Raw genomic sequence first — 27568 nt, 5'->3', positions numbered from 1 at the left:
AAGCAGTTCTATAAATGTATTTCAGTTTCCCAAGTGATTAATGTGTTTTATACAAACTTGGCCTGGCCAAAGCGTATTACCTGTTCTGATGGGATGAAAGACATCTTTCATATTGATGAGCATGTATCATAAGTAACAACACTATCTGTGAAAGCAAAATTTTTCAGTATTTAAGCCAAGAGTCAACAAAGCACTTAAAAGAAACACAAGCCCGACTTCAACCATATTCTATAAATACGAGATTTTATGTTGTTTTTAGAAAGACCAACTCAATTGACATGTATATTCTTGTTTCTGTGACAGCATACTTGGCATTAACTATTGCAGCCTGCAGCCTGAATTTTCAGAGAGCTTTACCACTTTTTATCATCACTGTCCTAGCCATCTTCTTCATCTGCTGGGATTTTTTAATAGCTAAGTATGAAGACAGAATTGCCTCATTATTTTCCCCTGGAGAAAGATACCTGGAGAAGCACTGGTTTTGGCTAAAATGGTAAATATGAATAACTTACTGTTTAGGCAGAAGCACAAAGCATTAGTCAATTTACCCTTGCAGCTGTATTTCAGCTTACCCCCTCTATAAGCACAGGGAGGTGGATCAATCACATAAATTGCAATAAAGTGAAAGAATACATACAGAATAATTCGGTGTTTTCCATTTTATAGATGTCAGGCACACCTTTAAGATTGTAATACAGTAGCTAGGTATCAAAAATCTTGACAGAAAGTATAAAATAAATCCTGAAAGTGAGATACGACAGGTTTGTGGTTGCAAGAGAACATGTTCCAGAAATTCAGGTGTGATGTAGCCTTCCCTATTCATTCTGCCAGCTAGAAGGTGCCTCACTGTCACTTGTTGAGAAAGCTGTGAGTTTCATAAAAACCTTAATTCTAAAATATGCAAGCTGCTAGACTGAAGTGTGTTATCTCGACACTACTTGTTCACATATCCCCATAGCAAATTTTACTTGACTTTCAGAAATCAAAACATGCCAGCCACAGTTAGTGTCATAATAAGATCATGCAACCTTATTTTGGATGGAAGACATTAATCTGCAAGATAAATGGTAGATACTTAGATCTGATAGAAAATTATTCCAAGTATTGCTGAGCAGTTATCAGCAATATTTAAGTTATTTCTGGGAAAATGGGAAGGAAAGAAAGCTCACAGACCAAAGAAAAGACCAAAAGAAATCTCATTAAAAAGGAAAAGGAAATTAGCCAGCTGCTTTCTGTCTCAGCTAGGTCACCTTATATCTGAGAGAGGAAGGTCTAAGGAGTCATCATCCTGAGTTCAGGAAAATGTCCAGACTTATTCATAAGCTTTTGAATTGGTTTTGCCACAGGATCTGGAATTTACTAGAAAGATGCTACAAAGACTGTGGTCCTTCTCCTCAAGAGCCACATTAGAGAGCAGTCACATGCAGGCACCCTCATTACGTGATCTGGCAGCCCTTTTGGAGAAGGACTAAAGAGAACAGGAGAGCCCTGATGAGCAGATGAACAAGCCAGGGGCAGTAAGTGCTGTATTACCTGGACTGCAGTCCTTAAATTATACATGTTGCAGATTAAGAGCTTAACTGTAGGTCACAAATTCCTCTAGAAGACAGAAAACCTCTCGGATGTAAAAAGTGTTGTTCAGCATTGCTATGACCGAGTAATTTTGTGGAGTTAGCCTGCAATACTTTTGTTCCAGGTCTAGAAACAGAATTTAGCTATCTAGGTACCACTAAAATCAGTGGAAGCTAGACAACTGTTAGATACAAATAACACTGAAGAACTGGGACTACGTTTAGTTTCTCCACCTATAAATGGGGTAGTGTATTTCCTTGCCTTTCAGGCTGTTGCTGTGATAATTACCTTCAATATGCAAAGTGAACTGAGTTCTGTGACAGTGAGGATCGTAGAAGCACTGAACACGGATTTACACGTGGCTTCAGTAATTGCTCCCGAGATAGCTAAAATTGTTGTGATTAGAAGTTATTTTTCTAAATGGACTACAACCCATTGAAGCAGTAGACAGCTTATAACGTGTTCCGCAGTACAATGTAATTCATAAAAAACACAGCCTGTCTTGCTCAGAGCCAAGAAAAGATTCAATAAAGTGGAAAGGGAAAGGAGGAAGGAGTGAGAAAACAGAGTATGTTCTCACACTTCATTTGATAGAAATAACACGCAGACAAGAGTCACTTATTCTTTATTGGGTTTCCCCCGCACTCCGCCTTTTGGGACATGGTTGGAGGGCATTTCTTCTGGATTCCACCAACGGATGTTGTCATCAGAGCTGTATCACCAGTGACAGGTTCCTGCTTGTGTAGAAGTACATGTTTCAACCTAATACATTGATCAGTGAGTTATTTTCATAGACAGAGATACAAGTGTTTTGGGAGGGGGAAGGTCTGTTTCAGGACGTCATACCTGACACTTTTTTTTTCCCTAGGTTGTTGTGTACAGTTTTTGTTATAACTGTCATCTGCTGGCTCATCTTTGACACAGCAAAGAAGGGATCCCACCATCTGATCTCCTTTGGTGGGCTTGTGATGTACGTTCTCTTGATGTTTATCTTTTCCAAGCATCCAACAAGAGTGAGTATTTAGTCTATGCTGATTCTTTCCAGGGTTTTGTTCAGTATCTCAAAAACTATTCCCCTACCCTAGCACCAAGTTCAGTAAGTAACAGAAAATCTGTGAACATCAAAATTTAGGCTTGCCAAACTCCAGTGATATATTTAATTTCTGAGGAAAGTTGTCTTGCTCCAGTATCTTGGGGAGCATGTGTGGGGCTGTTCCAGCACCTGGGTCTCACTATTTTGAGAGGCCGCTGCCCATCATTTGTTCTAGCCCTGATACAGATTGGAATAGATTTTCTTTTGGAGCATCAGTGCAAGCTAAGGCAGGCCTGCTCCATGCTTTCCACCCACAGGAGGCTCATCACAGTCTTCAGGACATCATAGGCGCTTTTTTGAGGACACTTATAACATCAGTTCAAGTTGCATGGAACTGGAGATGTGATTCCCTCAAGTATCTCTTAATCCCTCACAAGTTTTACTATCATTGCAAATGTAGTAGCTGAGGCCAAGCTTATATCCTCAGTTTTCACTAATCCAGTCCCATAGGCTTGCCAATGCCATTTATTTTAATTTTCCAGGTGAGATGTCCACTCTGTGATATTACAAAGGGGTTATTTCAGCCACCACAACGCCCCCATAGCTTTTACTATTTTGTGCATGTCTAGCATACAGTACGTACCTTCATCTGTCTTTCATCATATCTTAATCCATTGTCCAGGTCACCAAGTTTCACCAACACTTTTTCAATGCTGCTGCATCACTGATGGGATTTCCTTAATAGAAAACGTCCCCTCATCAGGGACTAATGGACATGTAACTCCCCATCCTTTGCAACTGCCTCTGTCTCCAGCTGAGGTGAAAACTCATGTAGTGCAAGTGCTTTGTAGTCTCCCATGGGTCAGCATTACATCTAATTGGTTTGCATTATTCAAACATCACCTGAGTAAATTAGAGAATGCCATCTCAGCTTTGCCTTGTAAATAATCAGATTCAATTTTCTGAAAACAAAACATGTTTTCTGAAGCAGCAGAGCAGATATCTGCAGTGTAGTTGGGACTGATCACAGGCAGTCACAGGTTTTCCTACAGCTGCCTTTCAGTCATACGAATCGCAAAATCTGAGTAGTTCACATCTTTAAAGCTGGGGAACAGAAACAGAGTTAAGATTACCCAAGCATACAAAAAAGAATCTGTAGCAAAACCTCCTTGTTCCCAGTTCAGGTAAAAGGAGAGTCCACATGGTTGGTTATATTGTTTTTTAATGTTTGCATTCAAATTTAAAAAAAAATAAAATCATGCCTGCTACCCTCATGTATTTCATCTATGAACTGTAGCACAGGATGAACTGTCTCTCCTTTTCCTTATACTTGATTGCTTTCTGTCTGTGATGGTGAAATGGGCTAGTCCATGCAAACCTAGCAAGGCTTTCTGCATCTATCTGAGATGGAGACATCTACATTGAAGAACTCTCAAATTAGGAGGGGTGATTCATGCTCCAAGTCCCATACAGTCTGTTTTGGCAGCTGCTTCTATCCTGTACTATAGTCAGACAATCCCCTCACATTAATTTAACGAACATCAAAAGTAAATTATCTATTTAACTAACAAGTGGTTTCTTTGTTTTTATTTTTCTGTCCATCAAGATTGCTTGGAGACCAGTATTTTCAGGAATAGGAATGCAGTTTATCCTTGGATTTCTTATTCTGAGAACCAAAGTGGGATTTGATGTTTTTAACTGGCTAGGCATTCAGATCCAGGTAAGGTACTGGACAAAAATTTATTTTTTGCACTATTTTCTGTCTTGGGAATCTTACATAAGAGCCACGCAGCTCAAGGGGCTGCTTGCCCCTGGATGTTTTCCCCTCTTGATAAAAACTAGGTTCTCAGAAAGGTAATAGACTATATGAATTGAATCATTTCTTTCTTTATTGTTCAGCAAATATAAGACCATGTTGGACAGGCTGATGACTAATGGCCAGAATGATCCTGTTTCTCAATGGTTTTACCATCCTTGGGCTGAAATTATAACCTGCACCCTCCAAACACAAACCCACTATTGTGCCAGGGCACTCACAGAAATTTAGACCTGGCCCAGCTCCAAAGCATCCTTGCAACAAACCTGGTATGCTGAAAAGCCTTGAGATTTGGAAAGTCAGAAACACTGCTGTCTACTTAATAGCCACATTCCTGGCCCCAGGGACGCTTCATAGTTCTCACAACATTCAAGAAAATTAATTCAACTACACATGGCAAAATTCAGACCTGCGAGCAGCAAAGGATCTCTAGAGTCCTTTCGTAGGCGTCCCTGCAGGCAGTCTGCAGGCGCTGTTTTTTTTTACCAAGTCCATTACCGTAAAGTAATAAATAAAAGAAACCCAAACTGTAGATCAGAGAGTACTGATCTGAAGGACATTCAGATTTTTTTCGCCCCAGGGATACTATTTACACAGCTGTTCTTCGCAGTACAGATGATTAACCACATTTAAAACAAGACAGTGCAGAATGTACTGTCTCTGAGCTGGAGCGAAGGCGCAGGTCTGACGTCTGACTCCTAATCTGCAGGTAGTGGGAGTCATCTGGGCTTTGTAACCAGGTTCTCAAGTCTCCCTTTCATCTCCGACTGAAGCGGGCCTGGCTCCCCCTTTTGTTACGTCCATATAGCTCCCAGTCACTCATGTAATAACTGGTTACTCTATGTATTACATCTCCATTTTAAACTGTGTCATTAATTGCATATGTTGGCATCAGGAGTATAAAAATAGATGATTTTCTTAGACTAGCTTTTGGCTACTCCTTTCAAAGCCCATTACTTCAGCCATTAAATCTCCATATTAAACTGTATAGTTTAATGCAGTTATTTGCATGAGAAGAGGTGTAGAAACAAACCACAGTATTGGGTCTAAAAAATAAATTCTTCATATGGCCTCTATCATGTTGGGTATTGTAGGAAAACGGCCCTTATACCTTTGCTATTTGAAGCAGCCTGCATTCTTGGCAGAGTAGAGCAGGAACCCACAGTGCAGCCAGACACAGTCAGCAAAGCCTGGACTCATACATAGCAGAGCAAAAGCTACTTGGAAATAACCAGATCTGTGCAAGACAACTAGCAATATTTGCTTAGTTTTTGGCACTGACACAGAGCTTATTGCTAACTCACTTTGCTTTTTGTCCCTAGACTTTTCTGGAGTATTCTGATACAGGTGCTAAGTTTGTGTTTGGTGAGAAATATACTGATCATTTATTTGCTTTTAAGGTAAGACATGGGTTTTTTATATATACTGTAGATGGCAGATAGACAGCAGTAAAAGGAATAGTGTGAATGGGAAAAAATTATGTCTTGTAATGGTAATGCAGTCACCAGAAAAATCAGATAAAGGTAAACTATTCTTACTGTGTGACACTCTGAATAGAAAATTTGGGAACCCCACATAAAACCCTTCATTTATGGCCATATGCTGATTTAAGTTACACTTATTTAGTCTGACTATAGTAACACATATTACATATAGACAGAACTTTGGGATATGTTTCTACAAGGAACAGGTTAAAAGGCTCCTGCCTGGACACTGAAAGAAATAGTACCTCCAGCCTATCTTCCCCACCTCTCTGCAAGTAAAGGTGCTATACCATGCTCTGTTGTTCTGTCCTAAAGTGCTGTGCAGAGCACTGCCTCCCAGACATTACCCCTGTAGAGGTGCTTAAGAAAGAAGATGCTAGTTGTAAATTACAGCCAGAGCATCTTAGAAGGAAAAAAAATAAAGCATTTCAGCAAAAAATATAAATTATAGTTTAACTGCAGTAATTCTGTACCTTTTGTTTCGCTTTCCAGTCTCCTCCTACCTTTTCTCTATTAAGCACTCAAATGATAACTTGCAGTCACAATTACATTTTGGGAAGGGGGGTAAAGTGTCTTAATTCCCACCCTCAATGCTATTTTTCCTGTGTTTGTCTACGGCGCCTTATGAATATGTTTTTTTTCAAAGTGATTTTTTTAATGCCTCAGTGATGATGCAAGATACTGTACTGACTAAAGCCATAACTAGGGATCAGACAGTCAAAAGTTTGCTTCTGTGAGTTCATACATCCATAAGCCTTATTCTAGAAGGTAAAACAGCAAAAGACCTGTGAAATTTCTAGAAGAGGAGAACAGGGACAAGTAGGTTACTTTCCCACTGAAAAACAAGAAGGCAAATCTCATGAGTTGATTTTCAGAGCTGCATATGTCTTAGTATAGGAATATATATGATAAACAGAGTGGCGAACAAGTGTACAGCAACACCAAAAGGTGCTCCATCTGCTTCTCCTGTAGAAAGAGATTTCTCTCTTCCAGCATCAGTGAATGACAGCCAGCCTATTCTCTTTGTAAACACTTCTTGTTTATTTCGAGATTAAGATGGTCAAAAGAGCTCTATTGTGTCTTTCAGATATTTTATGAATTTTGCATGTAGCACTGAGCTGTCCAGATCTTGTCCCAAGCTATTTTAAAGCACTGTCCAAAAGAGAAATATGTCAGTCTTGGCTTAGCCCTTGAAAGAGAGTAGACAAGCGATAGGATGTGCCTTCACAGAAAACTGTCAGAGCCCAATTGTACCCATACTGTATACTTAGCAGTATGCAGAGTCAACTCAGTTTTCTGCTAACTTAAATGGACACAGTTATCAGAGCAAACACATCCCCCGAGTACACCTACTGGGTGTTCTCGGCAGTCCCACTGTAGCCTTTGAGCTCACAGTTTCGGAAGCACTTAATCAGTCGTAAAATATATGTATTCGCATGCATAAACAGTGTTATTTTAAATGCATATTTCTCTATGCATATACAGAGTTTCAGAGTTCTGAAAAGAAAATTTATCTGCATAAACAAGCATACCCAAGTGCTGAAGTAGTTGGGAAAGACCTCCTAGTACTATGTCATCCTTTTGGTTATGAAAAGCAAAGTTTGCTTTGAGCAAGCAGGGATTTAAATATCTGTTATATCAGTAGCTTCTTTTCTATGCTAGGAGGATTATGGCTTCCTGAGTAAGGCTTTGCTTTGAAGGTCAGGCTTTAGGAGTTTCTGAAAGCAGAATGTCCCTTGAACAACAATAGCAACTTCTTTAAAGGAACATAGAGAAAAAGCTGAACATCAAGCCATTAATAGGAGAGGAGTTGTGAGCAGCCAACTGTTTGAACTCCCTGCCTTGCATGTAGTATAGACAATAACCATGATCTAGAAAGTAGATCTTTAATAATGTCAAACAATATTGCAGAATTGATAGTAGATATTAAATAATCCAGTTTATAAAAATCTCAATTAAAGAATTTATTTTCTTAGAAGTTTTATTATGGGAAACATGAACTGTAACTATATAGATGTAATTCTAAAGAGCCTTTGGATACCAGTTCTTCATCAATATGTTGTGGGATTTTTCAGAGTGCTCATTAAATTTATTTATCAGTTAAAGCTTGACTGCTTAAAGGTATTTTGATATGTATCTGGAACTATACATATTGGAAATTAAACTGCCCTGCAAATTTGTCTGCAGACAGAAATACAATTCTAAGAGTTTAACAATGCAGGTATTTTTACACCGCAGGATCCCGTGTGGAAACATGCTAGCACTTTTTAAGGAGTAAACTTCTGCTGCAGCTTAGGTCCATGTGACTTCCTTGTCATACTTTCTTCTGTGGTTCTCTTCTCCACTTTTCTCAGAGTTGACAGCTGTCTCCACCTACAGCCAGTAATAGTACATGCATCTCCGTATTAAACCGGTGATTTTTTTAATCGCAGAAGTATGATAGAGATCATGTCTTTGTTGCTCCCTTTTCAGAGTATCCACGTCTTAGAGGCAGACTCTTGTGCTCATAGAATAAGGGCACTGCAGCAGGAAAGTGGCAACAGGCAATCCATGAGTCAGAAGAATGAATTTCTTTCCCTGAAAAAGCAGTTTCATAAAGTCAGTGCATGTTTTTTTGAAAAAAAAAAAACAAAGCAAACTCTTGACCTTTTCTTCCCAAATGCATTTAATCAACAAAGAAAACACTACCGGTTAAGGCTGATACTCCACCATGACATTTCCATGCTGTGCAGATTTTCCTGCATACCCAGGTTGTGTGATAGCTCCGTAGTTAGAGAAGGAAGCTGTTCTCAGACTTCTTGATTCATCCTCATGTCTCCTCTTTTCCTAACAGTCCTGCCTCCAAGTACATGTGCCTGTCTTACTCAATCCCCTAGCCCTCCAGACTACTCCTCCAATACAAAGGTTTGCATAATCTATTCCCTTCTTCACCTCCCCAGACCCTGTATTCACAGCTCCGGGGCTGGGCTCCTTCTGCTTTCTCCAGAACTGCTCCTAGCCTGGGCTCTCTTGGTACTTTGTCAAGTGCTCAATTGTGGAGCACTACCAGAGCCTTCCCCTTCCTCTCCCATGCCCCTACACAGCTATTTGTCACCAAGGTGACATGTACACCCTGCTACCCATGCCCTAAGGGCCTCAGAAGGAGTCTTCTGGCATTTTTAGTCCTGTGCTACATATTCCCCTGGGTTTTGCACTGTGAAGAGAGGAAAGGAGAGAGGATGGAGAGTGGGAGAAGACACTTCTGCCTTAGAAGTTTTCTGATTCTGTCCAGCCCACAACATGCAACTCTACACGAGCTAAACATGAAGGCAAAATTCAGGGCTGGTGGAGAGGAGGTGGCCTCTGCATACAGACATGGGACAGAAGCAGATTTCTTAAGGCTGTTCCCTCCTGTCTCCCCAGTTTCAAAACCACTGCCTTAACATTTCGGTATAGTAACCGGGGGAGCCTTTCTTTAGAACACCTGTTTTTTCTGCTTAACTAGTTATCTCATGTTAAGTGCTTTTCATTGCATTTATTTCTGCAGACAAGGCAATTGAAAACCCTCTGCAATGCAATGTGTTACAAGTAGCATATTTACATTCTGCTTATTTTAGAGTAATAATTTGCCAGTGTTTTCCACGTGATTTTGTTATGCCTTTGGTAAAAGCTGGCCTGGATATGACAAAACATTGCAATTACTTACCTATTAAATGTCTGCTACCCTTTTCTGATGAAGACGTAACAGACACTGCATTAAATCAATGGGAATTTAAGCAGGAGGGTTCAGTCATAAAGCAGTCGCCAAGTTCTTGATGCAGTCAAGGCACAAATGACCACAACTGGAAAACAGATTCCCTGTTTTGTGAAGACGAGTACTTCATCCATAAATGCCTGCAACTACAAAAATGGAAAAGCGTGTTTTAAAGTTATCTTAAGTATTTTCAGGGGAATGTGCACAAGAAACAGGCCAAAGGGTGCCTGCTGTCACCCAGGGTAAGCAGAAAAATTGTTTTCTCACTCCTCTAGCTTAAACCAAACCACAGTAATGCTGAGGGGGCTTCATCCATTCAGAATGTAATATGGGAGGACACTCATTGTTTTGACCATCCAGTAGAGACAGATAACCTTTGTCTGTCTGCCCACTGCCTCTCCAGACCCGTTTCCCTGTAGCTGGCTGGGAACCAGATGCCTCTCTGCCTAGCACAGGGAAGGGAAATGGCAGGAGGGATAAGGCAGAGGAGAGAGATGTTATTTTTACTGAACTAAGCATTCTACTATCACTGCATGGCAAACCACCACTAGAAGATCACTAACAGGATCAGAAAATCAAACTAGAGAAACCAGACTCATATTGACTTGCTGAGGAGCACAACAGTATCTGGAAATTGCATTCTCTTATTTCAGTGAAAGTTTCTGACTATCTAAATTGAGTTTCCAAACCTTTATCAAAACAGCTGATAGTACTAACTGTCCTCTAGAAAGGCACAGCTTCTATTTGCTGAAAACATCTGAACTAACAAAAGTGTTTTGGTTTTTTATTCTGTTCCTTCTTTTATGTCAAACATACATAAAATCTTGCTACTGTTAGTGGTACTGTTTTATCTATAACTAATCTGTCTGCCTAATTTTGGACCTTTTATGGGATAGAATTTCTTTCTGTGTATACTAGCATAGAAATGTTGAGATCCTGTGTATTTGACAAACTTGAGAATCAAGTGATACTAGGTTTACTCAGGATAAGTAGCCAATACATTTAATTACCCATCAGACAGTGGGTTAGACACTCAAGTTATTCTTTTAAATTATGTTTAGGCAAAATATTTTATCTTCGGTCTCCACTGTCTGAGACTTATGTTCGCCTCTTATTTAATGGGTATACACATGTGAATTTGTTGTTTTTAAGCAGATTCTGTCTCTCTGTACAGCTACAGAGCTCTTGAGTGCTCCACATTGGCATTATAATCAATGCTATAAATACTGTAAAATATAAGAGGATTTTTCTATAATGTTTTATTAAAGGACAGCTACACAGTATGGGCTTTCTAAGGAAGCTGACCTTGGTTCTGTGAAATCAAATTAGCTACAATCACAATCAAAATCTTTTCAACTTACATAGCTGTCTAAAATGTGTTTCTTAAACGCAGACACAGTAAAATCAAGCTCTGAATTCTACACCACAGTCCCGTTGTATATATTTTTGTTCATGGTTTTTGAAGTCTACAGATGTATATATCCAAGTCTTTGTAGATGCCATTGCTCAGTAAATTTTTGAGCTGACTCAAACATGACTATAAACTGATGCATGTTATATTAGACCAAACAGTTTCAAAACTATCGCAGTCCTGGTAGAAAACTATGTAGTTACATGAAAAACAGATAATTACAGCACAAGCATAGAGTCTGGAATATTAGAATTTTACAGCATAAGAGTAAACTTAATGATGAGTTTTCAATACCTTTAAGTGTATCTCCAAAACCATGCCTCTTTTTCAAACTTCAAATGGAGTGCAAAATCCGGAAGAGGAAAAACAAAAGAAAAAAAAAAGTATTAATGATTTTTTATCTCTAAATTAGGTCCTGCCAGTTGTGGTTTTCTTCAGCACAGTAATGTCGATGCTTTACCACATTGGATTCATGCAGTGGCTCATTGGAAAGGTATGAATTTTTGCCAATAGGCACTCATTTGCCTAGTGCAGAACCTTGAACACATGCAGGCAAACTGTAGTACTGGCCATGATCAAGCTGCTGAGGAGCAGACATATGAAAGTACTTGTTTGTTTTTAACCTGGAAATTGTACCAGATATGATCACTGCAAAATCCTAATTGACTTGACATAGCGTACACTCCTGCCCCCAGCCTAGTTTTATTGCTAACATCGTAGTCAATGATTGATTTTCCTGGATAGCTTTGCTGTTGCTCATATGCCATAAAATGCCTAAATCTTGCTTTCTGCCTGCCCTCTCCCAGTCCCCAAAATGCAGGATGGAGGTCACATCACAGACAGAGGATTTCTGCTTCCTACTAAATATTATAGTAGCAATTGCATATACCTTCCTATAAAACATCTCCAGAATAAAATCTGAGCCTGTTTCCTCATCTCATGCTCTAAGAGCTCATTCCTAGGGCCAGTGACAGTGTCTACTAAAAGAAGAGCAAGTCCACAGGAGGCCCCCTTACTGTCCTGTCCACCCAATGAAATCACATGAGGGAAAATATCTTCCTACATGATGGTAGTTAAACCTTAATTTCTTTCTTATCATATGATCCAGGTTCCTTTGGACAGTTACATAAGCAGTAAGGACACATCAAAGTATCTGCGTTGATTAATTTAGTTTAACAATTTAGTGCCCAGGTGAGCCTGGGATACTCTCAGTTGTGTTAAATTATTCTTCCTCTGGCTTATTGTAATATGCTACTATTAAATGAGTGTGCAATATCTTGACACTGAAAACATTAACTCAGAAAATATTGTAAGGTGTCTCAGAACTTTTACACCGGCTTGATTAATTCAAGTGGTGATTTTTTTTTCTTTTTTAATAATTTTAGGTTGGTTGGATAATGCAGATTTTCATGGGGACAACTCCAGTTGAGTCTCTGGTAGCTGCGGGTAATATATTTGTAGGACAGGTAAGCTGGAGCATTGCAAAATGTACTATTACAGGATTACTGAATATTGTGAAATATTGCTGCACAGTGAGCATCTGTGCTTAAAAAAAATCATCATTTCATATGAAGCTAGGACTGAAGTACAGCAGAACTTGTTTGCAATTTCCAGAACTCCAGTACATTCATATGTCAGCATTGATGTACAATGGGGTGAGTTTGGGGAACCATATGTTTTTCTAAAGGAAAGTCAAGCATAAATGTAGGTGATAGATCTCCCTTAAAATGACTAACAGACTACTCCAAGGCTATGAAGCAATAACAACTTCAGCGTTTTTCTTCAACTGACAAGATAAATGGGATGAAAAGAGGGTACATTGAGGCAGGCAACAAGAGAGACAATGCAGAAACTAAGATCCAGGGCTGGCTGTGAAAGGCCTTAACCCAGAAGGCCTGGGACGGGATATAGCAGTCCTTAGTAATGGTAAATCTATTAAACCAGCGCTATAGCAGTGTCTGTTCCAGGCTTCAAAGCAATGTGGAAAGGTCACAAAGTAGCGTTCAAGCCCCAAAGCAACACCAGGATATCAGTTATTTAGCAGTGATGCGTAACTGTATCACACTGCTTCAAGATTTAAATTAGTACCTGCACTTGACACTGCCTTCGGGATGTGCTCACACACATGACAGAGGGGCTAAGGGCTTAAAGCTGCCCGTAGTGGCTGGTATGCATGTTCCACTTGACACATAGATTTACCTGCAGATCAGACCTGTGGCTGTCTCTAACTCATTCAGAATTGGATTGGGATTTCTCGGCAGTTTCATTGAGCATTTGAGGGAGATGATAAACCAACAAGAATTGTCTTTGAACAAGATAGATGTTGGTACAATTTTCCTTCTTGGGGTAAAAAACTCCAACCTATTAATATTCAGAGCACTCAAGATTAACTTGTCAAAGGCACATAAGAAAGTGTGATGCAGTCAGTAATTTTTCTGCCCTGTTAATAAGAACAGCCTCTGAGGGTTTATTATGATTTATTAATTTGGTAGTTGTTCTTCACTTTCAGACAGAGTCCCCTCTTCTGGTACAGCCCTACTTACCATACGTTACGAAGTCTGAACTCCATGCTGTCATGACAGCCGGATTCTCAACTATTGCTGGAAGTGTCTTGGGAGCATATATTTCTTTTGGGGTAAGATGGGGAAGAGAAATGGGAAATAATACCGTTTATCTGAAATCACATAAGTAGAGGAGCCCAGCTAAAACGCTTTGGAAGTGTACCTGAGTCATTCCGATCTTCTCTATTTTCTTATTTTTTATTTTCTGAAGGAATTAACCACAAAAATCCCCTGTCTTCTGACAGTAAAAAGGATAGCAATATCTGACCATGGAGATAACGTTAAATAGCACAAATATCTATCTAGATAATACAGAGACTTCCTGCTATAGCTGCAAGGAAGTGACCAATCTATACGCTCCAGATGAACCGACATGTGGAATATACTAACTGATCAACCCACCCCCTTCTGTGGCAATGACATAGATGAAGTCCTTCAGGAATTGTTGCTAGCCATATAAGCCTAGAGCTGACTTGTGACTGAGATTCTAGTGATCCCATACAAATACAGGAAGAAAACATCTTGTCTGCTAAGGGGTTAGCAGCGCAAAGCAGAAAAGCGGGACTGAAGATGTAATTTGTGATCAGAGTCGTTGGGGGATGGCTGATAAATATATTAGTTCTATATCGGAATGAAATACAATGGAGAGGCAGAGGCAAGGAAGGAGGATTAGGCAAAAAGACTGAGGGAGTAAGAGAAGAAAATGAGAGACGGAAATATTGCAGAAGTTACTAAAGAAGTTATTTTGTGTAGAAGTTTGTGGAAGAAGGGGTAACAGGAGAATTTATGTTAGGCCATGTAATTTTTTTTAATTCTACATCAGTGGATAAAGTCAATTTGCTGCTACTGCAAGGCATATAGGAGGTGTTAAGGAGGGCTGGCTCTCACTCACCTGCTCTGCTGTTGCTACCCCCAGCTGCATTTGACAGATCTGGCTTTTTTTGTCTCTGTTGCTTTCTGGCTTGCCATTAGAGAGAAGTGCAGTAGTTCGCCTCTTGGAAAGATTACTCTATGCTTCTCACTACTTAGATTTCTTCTGTCTCCTGTATTGCTCATTTTTTTCTTTTCCTTATGAGCAATGTGAACTTTTCAATGATTCCCTGTAGAAAAGTCATCCAAGCATCTTATAATTTTAATTGCTTTCCTCCGTGGTTGTGCATTATGTGGTTATCACAGCATATTCTCTGTCACCTGGAATTCTAGGTTTCTGCCTCCCACTTACTGACTGCTTCTGTCATGTCAGCACCAGCATCATTAGCCACCTCCAAACTATTCTGGCCTGAAACTGAAAAGCCTACAATAACTCTGAGAAATGACCCACAGATGACAAAAAGGTAAGCTGGTCTAGGTCTAGTTCATAGTAATAATCATACAAAAGTGAGATTTGGAAAAACAGCTCACACGAGCTTTCATTTCACTACACGATAGATGTGCAAGCATTATATTATTTGCACACCAATATACCTCAAATGACTAGTTTGTGAATTCTGATGCAGTGTGCCTCATTACAATGAATGCAGGTATCACTGCCCCAGAGACTTGGCACAGAGATGCCAAGGACCTGGGGCAGACAATAAACCCTCCAAAGAAAGGGAAATGCCTACCTGAGGTTAGCCAACAAGGGGTTTTCCCGTTTGCTCTGTTGCTGTCTTTGTGTGGTAAGAAATCTGTAAGTGCAAAAATACAAAAGCAAAAATGACAGCAGTGAACTTATTGCCTATCTGTAGGGAAACTCACCTTGAGAATGACAAGAAAAGCAAAAAGGCTTGTAAGGCTTGTTTAGCCTTGAGAAGAGGAAGCTGAGGGGAGACCTTATTGCTCTCTACAACTACCTGAAAGGAGGTTGTGGAGAGCAGGGAGCTAGCCTCTTCTCCCAAGTGACAGGGGACAGGACAAGAGGGAATGGCCTCAAGCTCCACCAGGGGAGGTTCAGGCTGGACATTAGGAAAAAATTTTTCACAGAAAGGGTCATTGGGCACTGGAACAGGCTGCCCAGGGAGGTGGTTGATTCACCTTCTCTGGAGGTGTTTAAAAGACAGGTGGATGAGGTGCTGAGGGTCATGGTTTAGTGACTGACAGGAATGGTTGGACTTGATGATCCAGTGGGTCCTTTCCAACCTAGTGATTCTATGATTCTATGAACAGGCCAAGCACTTTTGTAAGGTCTGGCTGCAAGAAAAGCAGTGCCCACTCCCCCATCCCAGTGCTGCCACAGGTAGTCACAGTACTGAGACCTGATTCAGAGATTGCCCAACCTGAATGTGCCAGAATTGATCTTCAGGGCATAAAAAGTATACTCTCCCAGTGGCTTTTCTGAGGATTGCTAGCAAATTGTTGCTCCACCTGATCGTTATTTTCCCTATGAGTGAACAAACAGCTTCACTAGAAGATTTCTAATCAAGTCCATTTAACTCTTACTTCTGTAATTTGTTCTTGAATTAAAAATGTTCACACTCTGGTTTTCTTTTCATTCATAAAGTGAATCAAAGAACTTACTGGAAGCAGCCAGTCAAGGTGCCTCTACCTCCATACTGTTGGTGGCAAACATCGCTGTGAATCTGATTGCCTTCCTAGCCCTGCTGGCTTTCCTTGACTCAGCCCTCTCCTGGGTGGGCAATCTGTTTGACTATCCCCAACTGAACTTTGAGGTAAAGTTTTCAGGTCCTTCATGCAGCTTATATACATGCGTAATTTTTCTTTCTCAAATTAAGTGCCTGTGTGGATTTTTTGTAGGTTTTGTAATGATCTAAACCTGTATATTTTTATGTGCATGTTTTTCAGAAATGTCTTTACAGCCAAAGGAAAATTGTTGCCACATAAATATTTCTGTATCTAATAGTCCCATGTAATTTTCCACTGTGTTTTTTTGCTGAACAGCAGAGTATATTTACAGAATATTTATGGCAGGTATGCTAATACCTGCCTCCACTGACTTGGCAGTGCAGCAGATCGGTCACATACTTGTCAAGTCATAAACTTCTCTTTCAGTGTAAACATTGCATTGGCTTTAGCTTCAGAGAGCCCCACCGAGTCCTTAACGCTCACTAGCTTCACTTAGATAAGGACAATGGGTCACGGCCAGACTAGCTACTTAGTTAATAGGACTGTGTTCTCAACATGATTAACTTGTATAATTGCACCCAAATCACTCAGCTGAGCAAACAAGTTTCAAACAATACTTCTTTTTTTTTAACTTACTCCAATACGGAGTTTTTGACTCGATGCAGTAATCTTGTTGCAATAGTTTTAGGCTTTTTGTTTTGCAAGCTCCTAGTAGAACTGCCATGTGAAACATGGATAATGAGATCGTGATAAAGGTGTTGCAGAAGTGAATAGTTGCTCATAGCAGATGTGGCCTCAGCAATATTAAGATGCTGCACTGCACAGCTTCCACAGATTATCTCACTACACATACACCTACAGCAGGTGAAAGGCACAAGTACACATACTTCAGCCATACTCATGCAAGGGCTAGTACTTTAGTAACTTCTGGATGGAGTAAGATTTCAACAGATAGGTAACCCGCAAGGAGCTAATGCCCACAGACACATTGCATTCAGCCAGCCAGCCCTTTTCAGAGACACTAGCTTCTAGCTTTTTGCAGGCAGAGAAGCCAAACAGAAACCAGGTGAAGCCAGGTGTTTAGGTGTTGCCTAAACACCTCAGTTGCATTCACTAAAGACAATTTGACCAAACCCTTTCACAACTGCAGCCATTTTCTCTCTTCTGTAAAAATAAGCTATAATGTGATATGGGGTTTTTAAAGAAAAATTACGTAATACTTTTAATACTAGGAAAAAGGTACAGCTTTAATTATGTCAGATGCACTACTTTTATGCAGAGACAAGTCTTTTGTTTACACCAGTTGGAGTCCAATAACCTGGTAATTAAGCATGTTCATTAATACACTTGATTTAATCAGCAGAAGAAACAGACTTCTCAAGATTCTTTATCAGCTCCTCTAACTGAAACCTGCTTCTTTGTTTCAAACACTATGCAAACTGAAGCCATTGTTGGGGGAAAAAGAAAGGCACAGGAACTTTACTTTGCTCTAGGTGTAAAATTAGGAGTGTATCTGATTCCTTTGTTATATATAGATGTTGCATTAGTGTTTTGAAAATTACTCAGTCAAGCATACCTTATCAGGAAATAATCTCCCAGACTTGTTGGCAGAAAGAATTCCAAGGCCAGTTTTGCCCTGCTGAAGTAAAACCATCCTTATTTTAAATTTAGAGAACTTATGACATACCGTTGTTCTTTGACCAACCATATCTTTTGACCTGCTTTGTGTTATATATTTTGCAGAATATTTGTGCTTATCTCTTCATGCCATTCTCTTTCATGATGGGGGTAGACTGGGAAGACAGTTTTATTGTCGGTGGACTACTAGGTTACAAAACTTTCTTCAATGAATTTGTGGCTTACGAGCGCCTCTCAAAACTGATTCACAACCGAGAAAAGGGTGGGATCATGTACGTTAATGGTGTGAAACAGTATATGACTGTAAGTAACATTTTCTCTTCTGAAGATTTATTTGATCTAGTACTTTTCTGCTGAAACTCAACTTATTTTTTTTAAATAGGCACAAGGACAAAATGGTGGCACATTACTCTAAAGGGCGTGCTTCGGTAATAGAGTTCAATTATGAAAAGAGTATTGCTTTGTGAAGCTGCTACAGCTGGTATCACACTAGCTGTCTCAAACAGGCATAGCAAAAGATAAGCATACTTTTGAGGAATATGCAGTGTCCCACAGGGCACTGCACATAAGACCAAGATTGTCTTCAGGATGAGTTTTTTCTTACCTCATTCTTAGCTAGCACTTCCCTATGAGGTACTCTCCCAGGAAAATCCTTGGCAAGAACTACAGAGGTTTAGCCAAATATTAAGCTTCAAGGGAGGCATCCATCAAGCTTTAGCTGATGGTGTTTAAGATATTACTGGCACACCTCTGCTGGAGGTTATTGTCCCTTGTATGGAGGGCAGTAATACAAGACACGTATTATATGGCATACACCTCTCTTGCTGCATTGAATCCAAACAGTTTGTTTCAATTGGCAGTGCAAGTTAGTTTGCATGAGGATTACCAGTCAAATCCTGGGCCCACCTCTCATTCGCACATCCTCAGAGATTCACCCAGGAGAAAACAGTGAGGACAATACGTAGAGAATGGCAATACAGAGGGCATGCTGGGTATGTGCACAAAGAGCATGCACTGATCAAGGCCAACCTTTGCTGCTCCAATATCTAGCATTTGCATACCCAGCCTGGGCTGAATTTGTCTTCATTCTAAGCAAAGGCGATGAAAACCATAATATCTAGCTTTGTGCTTGTATTGGCCTTTCTTCCTCAAATCAGGAAAAGTTGTCACTATAGGGGACCCTTATCTAGCAAGTATCCTTTTGTATAGCTTTTAATCTTAATTTAATCTAGCATGAAGTTGTGGATAATTGCCTCATATAGAAACTAAAAATATATTCCTAACCACTTCATTCCTTATTGCCAGGACATATTTCTCAATGGGAAGTAGAAAGCCAGGTGATCTGATCAAATACATACACGCTTGCCTAAGGATCCATTACTTGTGTACCTGGGTTTCCTGGGAATTAGATCCTGGGCTAGGCGGACCTTTGATCTGCTCTGCTCTAGTCATGCTACATTCTGCAAAGAGAATAAGACTCTCAGCTCCTAAGTGAGTGAACATATGTTTTTTATCAATCTGGAAGTCAGCCTTAAAATTCAGATCCATCAACTCTGTATTCCATCTTTTTTTTCTTCTTCTTTTTTTTTTTTTTAACTAAGGTGTCAGATAGAACTTCCATGTTCACTTCTAGTACCAATATAGAGCTATATAGGCTTCCATGGTAAAAAACTCTGAGATATAAATCATTTTGATTCCTAACACTAGTAAAAAGTGCTCAGTAGCCATTTTAATTATGTCATAACAGTCCAGGTAAGACTGTGCTTGACTTCCATTTTTAATTCCTCTTCAGCTTCAGAGCTCTCCAGTACATCCAGACACAGATATACAATCAGAGCAAGCGAACAAGCAGTCTTCTGAACTCCCTCACCTGAGTCAGTAATAATAAGGCTTCCTGTTTTGAAAGCTAGGAAAGTGCAAGTGAAAGCAGGGAAATCACAGTACAAAAGGTGGTTGTGCCCCTGTGCTTGGCATTGATGAGACTGCACCTCTAATACTGTGTTCAGTTTTGAGCTTCTCACTGCAGGAAGGACCTTGAGTGTGTCCAGAGAAGAGCAGTGAAGCTGGTGAAGGGGCTGGAGAACAAGTCTTACGAGGAGCAGCTGAGGGAACTGGGGTTGTTTAGCCTTGAGAAGAGGAGGCTGAGGAGAGACCTTACCACTGTCTACAACTATCTGAAAGAAGGTTGTAGAGAGGTGGATGTTGGTCTCTTCTCCCAAGTGGTAGGTGATAAAACAAGAGGAAATGGAGACAAGAGAAAATAGTAACAGAAATAGAGAAACTTCTAATAAACAGGAAGCCTACTGGCATACTCGGGCATCTTCAACTTGCGCATGAAACAGGAGTTCAGAGCTGCCATGGGTACAGAAGTACATTTGCTGAGATATGTTGCTTCCTCTTCCAAAATGAACTACGTTTTCCTCAGGATTTGCCAGATGTATAGCCTGATTTCATCCAAACTCATTGTGTGTCCTGTGAGTGGTCCCTCCATGGGGGCAAAGGCAACCCAGCCTTGTCTCTGCTCTGAAGTCCAGACTAAGCTGCTGTCTCCCAAGGGGAGGAAGGTGGCTGAAGTCAGGAAGGAAATAAGCCACTAATGGGGATTCCAAAATCATAATGTCCCTCTACCTGTTATCACATCGAAGCACACACTCTCCAGGAGAATCGTTTGTCTTTTATTCCTCTGTGTGCAGAGTGGAACGTGCACAGAGCATCTCTGCACATGGAGCACTCTGCTTGTTCAGGGATGAAGAACTAACAGATGCATACCAAAACTTGAGGTGTCAACAGTGTTATAGAGGCAGTTGAGCTATAAACAAGATGACCTAAAGCCCTCTGACTTGTACCTTTAAAAAACAGCAGCTAAATTGCTAGTAATACTTTTTTTCTTTAATTACTAGTAATACTTTTTTTCTTTAATTACTAGTACTCAATTCAACAAGGCACAGCTATATACATGAAAAATAAAACCACCACATGAGTCCTCACACAGGCAAAGGGCATGAAAGCCTGCACCTTTCAGCAGGGGAGTAAGACTACCTTGTTGAAAGCCACACGCTAGGGCAGCAACTAAGCAAACCAGAGTGATTTTAGTACCTGGAGCCCTGAGCCACAATGTCATGTTTTCAGACCTCCAGATCAACACAATCTGTCTCAAACTACTCAATGGTATGTGTGTTTGTCTTCCAGGTTCGCTCTGAAGTCATTGCCACTTATGCTCTTTGTGGGTTTGCCAACTTCGGCTCTCTGGGACTGGTAATAGGAGGCCTGAGTAAGAACACCTCTCATGGACGATTTTTTTGGCAAAGCAAATCCCAAAGAAAACATGCAAGGAAACAGGCTGTTGGTGATGCTTGTCAGCATTAGGGGATGAGCAGCTGCTCTGCCAAGACACAGCACCCAACTCTGCATGGAAAGGCTCACAGAGGGGCACAGGTTTTGTTGTGAGGTACTGGGAGAGGGTCTAAGGGCAAGGCAAGGGGACCAAGCCCTGCTGGTAGTCGTCCCTCTCCAGCCCTCACACTACAGGTCTAAACTACTACAATCCTCAGGCTTCAGGAGGCACAAACCATCACTGTAGCCTGCTGGTTTGAAAGGCAAAGTTGACTGTTAACAGCAAAAGTGTCACATATGTGCTTATAGGGAAAACAAGAAAAGGGCTTTCCAGATCTCATGGGAAAAAGAAAAATTCAGAAACCATTTCCTCACCAGGTGGCCAGAATTGCTGGTAGATGTTTCTACCCTGAAGCCCAGGTGGGCTCTGCAGTACCAGCAATGGGCCAGCATGGAGGAGCAAGACCCAGCTGCTGTGCCAGACTTTAGTGCTGTGCCCATGGTTTGCTTCTGAAATCCACCATCAGCCAAGCCAGACATGCAAACTGCTAAAGCAAACAGAAGTTGTCATTTTACACAAGCCACCTTCTTAAAAGAAAGAGCCAACACTGGCACTATGCCTTCAAGTGGCCTGCTAAATTCTGTCTCGTTTTCCTTCGTATCTCCTGGTTCAAACTGCAGGGTGAGAATTTCCTTTTGCGGAGGGAGAGCTGTCAGGTTCATCTTCTTTGTATCTTTATCTGTAAGTATTTATGTTTAACACACACTTTGTTTTTCTTCCTAGCAAGTCTCGCTCCTTCAAAAAAAAAGGAGATAGCGGGTGGTGCTTTCAGAGCAATGATTGCGGGAACTGTCGCCTGCTTCATGACGGCTTGTGTGGCAGGTATGGTGCCCGGGCTCGGTGTCGCATGCGGCCACTGACCACAGGGTGGCACCGCGGTGTCACAAGAGTTTTGCGTTTGGCAGGACTGACAGAGTGCGAGGAAAGGTGTTCCTGAAAACTGGAATAGGAAAAGTATTTGTTTTATTTCTTCCATTATGTCCTGGTTTTTTTGTTTTGGTTTTTTTTTCACACCACTCATGGGCAAAGAAAGTTATAGATGAGTTACAGTCTCTACTCCAAACTGCTGGCTACAGAAATACAGAAGTAATTATGAATCATAGAATCATAGAATAGTTTGGGTTGGAAGGGGCCTTAAATATCATCCAGTTCCAACCCCCTGCCATGGGCAGGGACACCTCCCACCAGACCAGGCTGCCCGAGGCCCATCCAACCTTGGCCATTTAAGTTAATGAAACTGTCCTAAGGTGGGACTCAACAGCAGATCCTTATTTTCAAAGTCTCGCTTCCAAGCCGAGTAAAGAGTCACGATGTACCAGCCATTTGAGATAAGAAATTAAAGGTAACGTAATAGTAATGATTCAAAAGATTGATTAATTGACCTGATATGATACTGCAGGTAACGTTTTATCCCCAGTGTTTAACAATCCCTTTCCTAGCTTTCTTTTCTGAGCGTGTGATATGCAGAATTGCATGTTGAAGGTGAAAGCACTTGTATTCCTCCAGTAATGATAGATATTGGTACTTTATGTAGCTGAAAGCAGCATGTCTTATTTCTACCACAGCTTCCCTATACCTTTGTGTTCACTGCAGCAACAGAAACATATGTGTTAAGGATAGGCCTATACTATTTTCTGAAGGTTATAGAACACTAGAAATGTCATTATTCTCACAGCCCTCTATTATGTTTTAATATGTGACACTACTCTGTATAACTGTGGAATTAGCAAGTCTTACTAAAAGTGTGTCATTTCACAGTCCTGGCCTTTTAGAACAAAATTGTCAACAGCCACTGAGAAATCTTTCCAAAACAATAAAATTTGCTTTGGAGAGAAAATTACATTCCACTTATCCTGCCACAGCAGATGTTTTCCTTATGCCCAGAGAAGGAGGAAGAGCCAAGCAATTTCTGCTACCCCATTAAGGTACAAACGTGTTAAAAATGTATCCAGGTTCCACAAAAACAGGTACAATAAGGAGCTGTCACTTTCATGTTTTAGTGTGTCAATTACTGCAATGAATGCTGACATTACTATTTGTAGGAGATTCTGGAGAACATCTAGCAAAGCAAGGACAGACTGTAACTATCTCAATTAAAAACAAAAAAAAGTTCTATATTTTCATGCACTATAAATGCAGCATAGTTCCATTATAGTAAATGGAAGCTCACTGGCCCAGTAGTGAAAAAAGCATTAGCATACCTTTTTAGTAGCATTAAAAGGGGCAGAAAAACTAAATGTTCTGACTGTCATAGGTTACCACAGTTTAATTTCTACACGTACCAAAAAAAAATGTTTGTGGTCACTCTTCAGTCCAGCTCCGTAAAATTATTCAAATTTTTTCAAAGAGGTCATGGTTCAAGGGGTTTAATTTTGCACCTTTAGAGAACCACCTCAGAGGGTGATTTTATGCCAACAAGAACGTTTCATCTGACCATGCCCCAAAAGTCTTGTCTTCCTGTTCATTACTTATTAGGAAAATTGTTACTTATTTTACAGGAATGCTGACTGTCCCTGTTCTGGAAGTTCCATGCCACATCTTATTAGGAAATGCCTTCAACTCCACAGACTTCTCTGCCAACAGCACAGAGCTAGTTGAATGCTGCCAGCAGCTCTTCAACAGGTATCAAGGAACTCCTTGTACTTTTGACAGCATAGTTTAGGGAGCTCATATATTCAGTAATAGCTTAATTTTATCTTTGGCATTTGATTTGGCAATTGGTTTTTTTTTTTGGCAATTGGTTTTTTTCTTAGGCACCTACTTTCCATGAGCTTGCATCTTTTCAAGGAATTAATATTTAATGCTGCTGAATTGTTTTACTTCTGTTGGGATTTTCTCACACCAAATACGGAACCAACAGAGATCTCAAAACATCTTTGTCCAAGCCTGAGCTTCCTGAAATGCTGAAGATAGATTATTATGTAAAGTGGTCTAGCTGAAGCCCATCTCAAATATTATCAAAAAATAAAACAAATGTTTGAACTAATATATTGTTAACATAATATCTGAGGATAACTCTAGCTGAAAAAAAAAACAAGATCTTTTCCTTCTGCTAACTATGAATCTTGCTGAAGATAATAGTAATTGTACCCTGTATATAACATTTTACACCCATTTGAAGTAGAAAAATATTCTGAGGCAAATTGTCAAGACAGAGGAAAAATGAATAGTGGTATTAGATAAGGAATATATGCAGAAATAATTCATACTATCTCAAAAAGAAGCAAGGGACTAGGTATTTAGGCTATGGCAAGAACTTTTAAAATTTGTCCTAATATGCTGCTTTTGGGGTTTTTTTTCCATTTTCACAGCTGTTTGCTTTAGAAGTAAACACTCTAATTCATAGTTTTTTTCCATGCTGTTGAAAACAGAACTTCATCCTTCTTTTCATATTTGTTTTAGCAAAGGAAATGCTCTAAGATTAACCATTTGTCTACAATAAAAACAAACCATGTAAATGTAACAGTGTTGTTGCTGTAATCTAATTTGCAAGAATTCTCTTGGCAAAAATCTTCAAATAGGGAAATTTTTCAGAATTGCTTTTATTTCACTGGACCACTTTCACACCTCCTCACTTAACTAAAATGGGGAAGTAGAATAGTAGAGAGGGACCTCGTTACATCTTCTTAGCATCAAGACTAGTGTCAGGAATTAAAATGCAATTCTAACTTCAGGTGATTATTTTTTCTGTATTATTCCTTTGACACATTTATTTCTCCCTTCCCTGTCTTGGCATAAAATGTAGCTTTGCATACGGGTGTATACAATATGTAAGGTGGCCTTATTTTTGTGTAACATATTTAGTTTTCAATGATTCAGAAAAAAAAATTTTTAAAAAATTACTCATGTTGGTATCAAGATTACCAGCTTCTAGTTGAATATCAGCACTTGCATATCACTGCAAGGAATTTCTAGGTTTGCAACCTAATGTTCCAAATGAGTTTATTATGATATTGAACCAGTATCATAAACTTTTTGGCGCAGTAAAAATTAACTGTGATATTGGGTACATTCCTTCATCATATTTCTTCATCACTCCAACATTCCTCATCACACCAATTTAACTCTACTATGTTTTCACAAAGGCAAGAACTTGCTTTATTTTCACCAGATTCAGTGTTGGACACTTGTTTTGAAGATGTAAAAACCTTGAATACTGAAGTGAAATCCTCAATCATTTCAGTTATCTTGGAAGATATACCTAAGGCACAAGGACTTTACACAGAAAACTAGGCATCACTCCAACTAAAAAGGAGACTCTCTGGTCATGGCATATGGTTAATGTTTTGAAAGTCTTTTCTCTGCTTCAGTTCTCATTTAAATTTTAACACATTCAAATTGCTTTGAAGAAAGTGTGTGCATGTGTTTGTGCGCATATTTGCATAGTTGTGTGCATGTGCTTGCATGTGTACATATACATATACTACGTATACTTACAGATATATAGATAAGTAGGTATATTTTTTGTTTCCCGTAGAGAAAAGGGCTGTATCTGATTTCTGCTTTTATATCCTTCCCCAGTGTAAACCATTCACAGGAGATCTTCCTTGGAGGAAACTACAGCCTGAGTTCCTGGAAAGGATGCTGCCAAATACTGGATCCACCTTCCTTTTATTGCACTTGACTTAAGCCTTAATTTTTGTAGAGGATACATCATAAATAAGAGCTATGTTCCTTGGTAGAAAGGTAATAAACAAATTTCCACAAGTATGACATGTCTCACCCTCAGCCTGTATTTTCCATCTCTTATCAGACCAGTTCCTCTGACTTGCTTGGTATTACCATAAATTAAAGTGGGATAAATGCAAGACACCTCCTGCTGCAGACCTCTTCTCCCATCAGAAGAGGAGAACATTCCTGAGCCTGATTTGCTTGACTTCATTTCTACCCTGAAACTGATGAATCTGTGGAGTTAAACTGCTGTAGGCAAGAAAATCAGATTCAAGGTTTTGACTGCCATTTTCAGTAACTTTTTAACTAGTCACTTTTAAACTTTTTTACCACACAAAGATAAATTACTCTGTTCTCAGAAATCTTTGCACCTTTCTTCTGGTAACTATGGCTGCATGTGTACCGAGGTGCTAATACGTGGTGCACCTTGCCAGCTTGGTCACTGAAGCATCCAAATCAGGAACTAGTCATTATGTGCCCCAGCCACCTTCCTTCTGCCCACAGAGGTATCCAGGACATATTTTGGTCCCGGAGTTTGGTCCCTCTTTAGAGGTAACTCATATGAATGGAAATGTACAAACTCCAAGGAAAGTTTCTTGTATAAATTCTTCTCAGTCTTTGTTGTTGACACTTGTGAAAGTTGATTCTGGAGTCACCAAACAGGAAATCAGAGCAGTATTTCTACCAAAAACAATAGAGCTATTCTGCCAATCAAATGTGCGTAAAATGAGGTCATAATCTAAGTACTACCAATGACCTCTAGAAGATCCTCTTGAAGAAGAATGTATTTTATGTTTCTAAGCTTCAGACCTTTCATGGGTTCCAAAACTGGGAAGTTCTTTGCAGATTGTTTGCAAAAGATGTATGTGTATGTGTGTGTATACATTCCTATCCTATGACATTGTTGATAGTGAAGACTTGGGAAAAAAAGCTAAGAACTGTAATACAGAATCATGAGAAAGTTCTGACATACCCTGCAAATAAAACTTGTGAAGATGGAAATTAACCTGTCTGTTCTAATAGTTATTGTTCTAACTAACATTTCAGTCCTCCATTAATTATTGAATAATCTGTTCTGGGAAATCCAGATTCATTAATTTAGACAGCTGCAAGAACAGCTGTTTTCAGGAGACATTTATTTGACTTATTTTAAAATATGCTAGTTTCCTGTAAAACTCATTAATTCTCTGAAAAATTATAAACGCTGGTATTACTACTACTTGTGATTTTTATCACAGGTTTCATATTGTTAGATGTTTTTCTTTGGCCTCATCCACCTACATTTAGAAGACTGCATGTCAATATCAGTTTTTAATGTTTTTAAAGCATGTTGCTAATGTTGATTATGGCATATAAATGCTCAAATATTTTACACAAACCTGTACTAAATAAACTACGTGGGTTTGGTTCAGTTTTTAGCTGGCATCCTGGTTACAGCAGGGTTTAGTTTTCAAATAAGTTTAGTCTCTGAAATAGAGAAATGCATTTTCTAAAAGGAAATTAATTAGAAACATTACATTTCATTGTCGAGCAGAACACACTTCAAACTCTTGCTAATAAGTCCTCACTGGCACAGTCCCTACTTGCTGCTCTCTAGCATCCTCTGTTTAATACTAGCCTTTTGAAATCACTGCTCTTCCCATTCCCGCAATTGTAAGTTGTTTACAAGGGCAACTCCAGCTAGTAAAAACAA

General features: G+C 39.7%; 1 protein-coding gene across 1 annotated transcript in view; it reads left to right on the top strand.

The window, feature by feature from the left end:
* The window catches only part of SLC28A3 (solute carrier family 28 member 3), a 40235-nt gene extending 14396 nt beyond the window's left edge, over positions 1-25839 (top strand). Inside the window, exons 5-18 of the mRNA XM_069881154.1 lie at positions 304-493; positions 2441-2585; positions 4212-4325; positions 5744-5821; positions 11462-11542; positions 12435-12515; positions 13559-13684; positions 14814-14944; positions 16090-16258; positions 17916-18113; positions 21000-21081; positions 21928-22026; positions 23703-23826; positions 25726-25839. Of these exons, the coding sequence (XP_069737255.1) occupies positions 304-493; positions 2441-2585; positions 4212-4325; positions 5744-5821; positions 11462-11542; positions 12435-12515; positions 13559-13684; positions 14814-14944; positions 16090-16258; positions 17916-18113; positions 21000-21081; positions 21928-22026; positions 23703-23826; positions 25726-25828 (1721 nt within the window). The 3' untranslated portion in view covers positions 25829-25839. The remainder of the gene's footprint in view (positions 1-303; positions 494-2440; positions 2586-4211; positions 4326-5743; positions 5822-11461; positions 11543-12434; positions 12516-13558; positions 13685-14813; positions 14945-16089; positions 16259-17915; positions 18114-20999; positions 21082-21927; positions 22027-23702; positions 23827-25725) is intronic.
* The last annotated feature ends 1729 nt before the right edge of the window (positions 25840-27568 follow it).

This window comes from Phaenicophaeus curvirostris, chromosome Z, assembly GCF_032191515.1.
Source record: "Phaenicophaeus curvirostris isolate KB17595 chromosome Z, BPBGC_Pcur_1.0, whole genome shotgun sequence".
NCBI lineage: Eukaryota > Metazoa > Chordata > Aves > Cuculiformes > Cuculidae > Phaenicophaeus > Phaenicophaeus curvirostris.
Note: the sequence above shows the minus strand (reverse complement) of the source record. Positions and strands in the feature narration are given on the sequence as shown.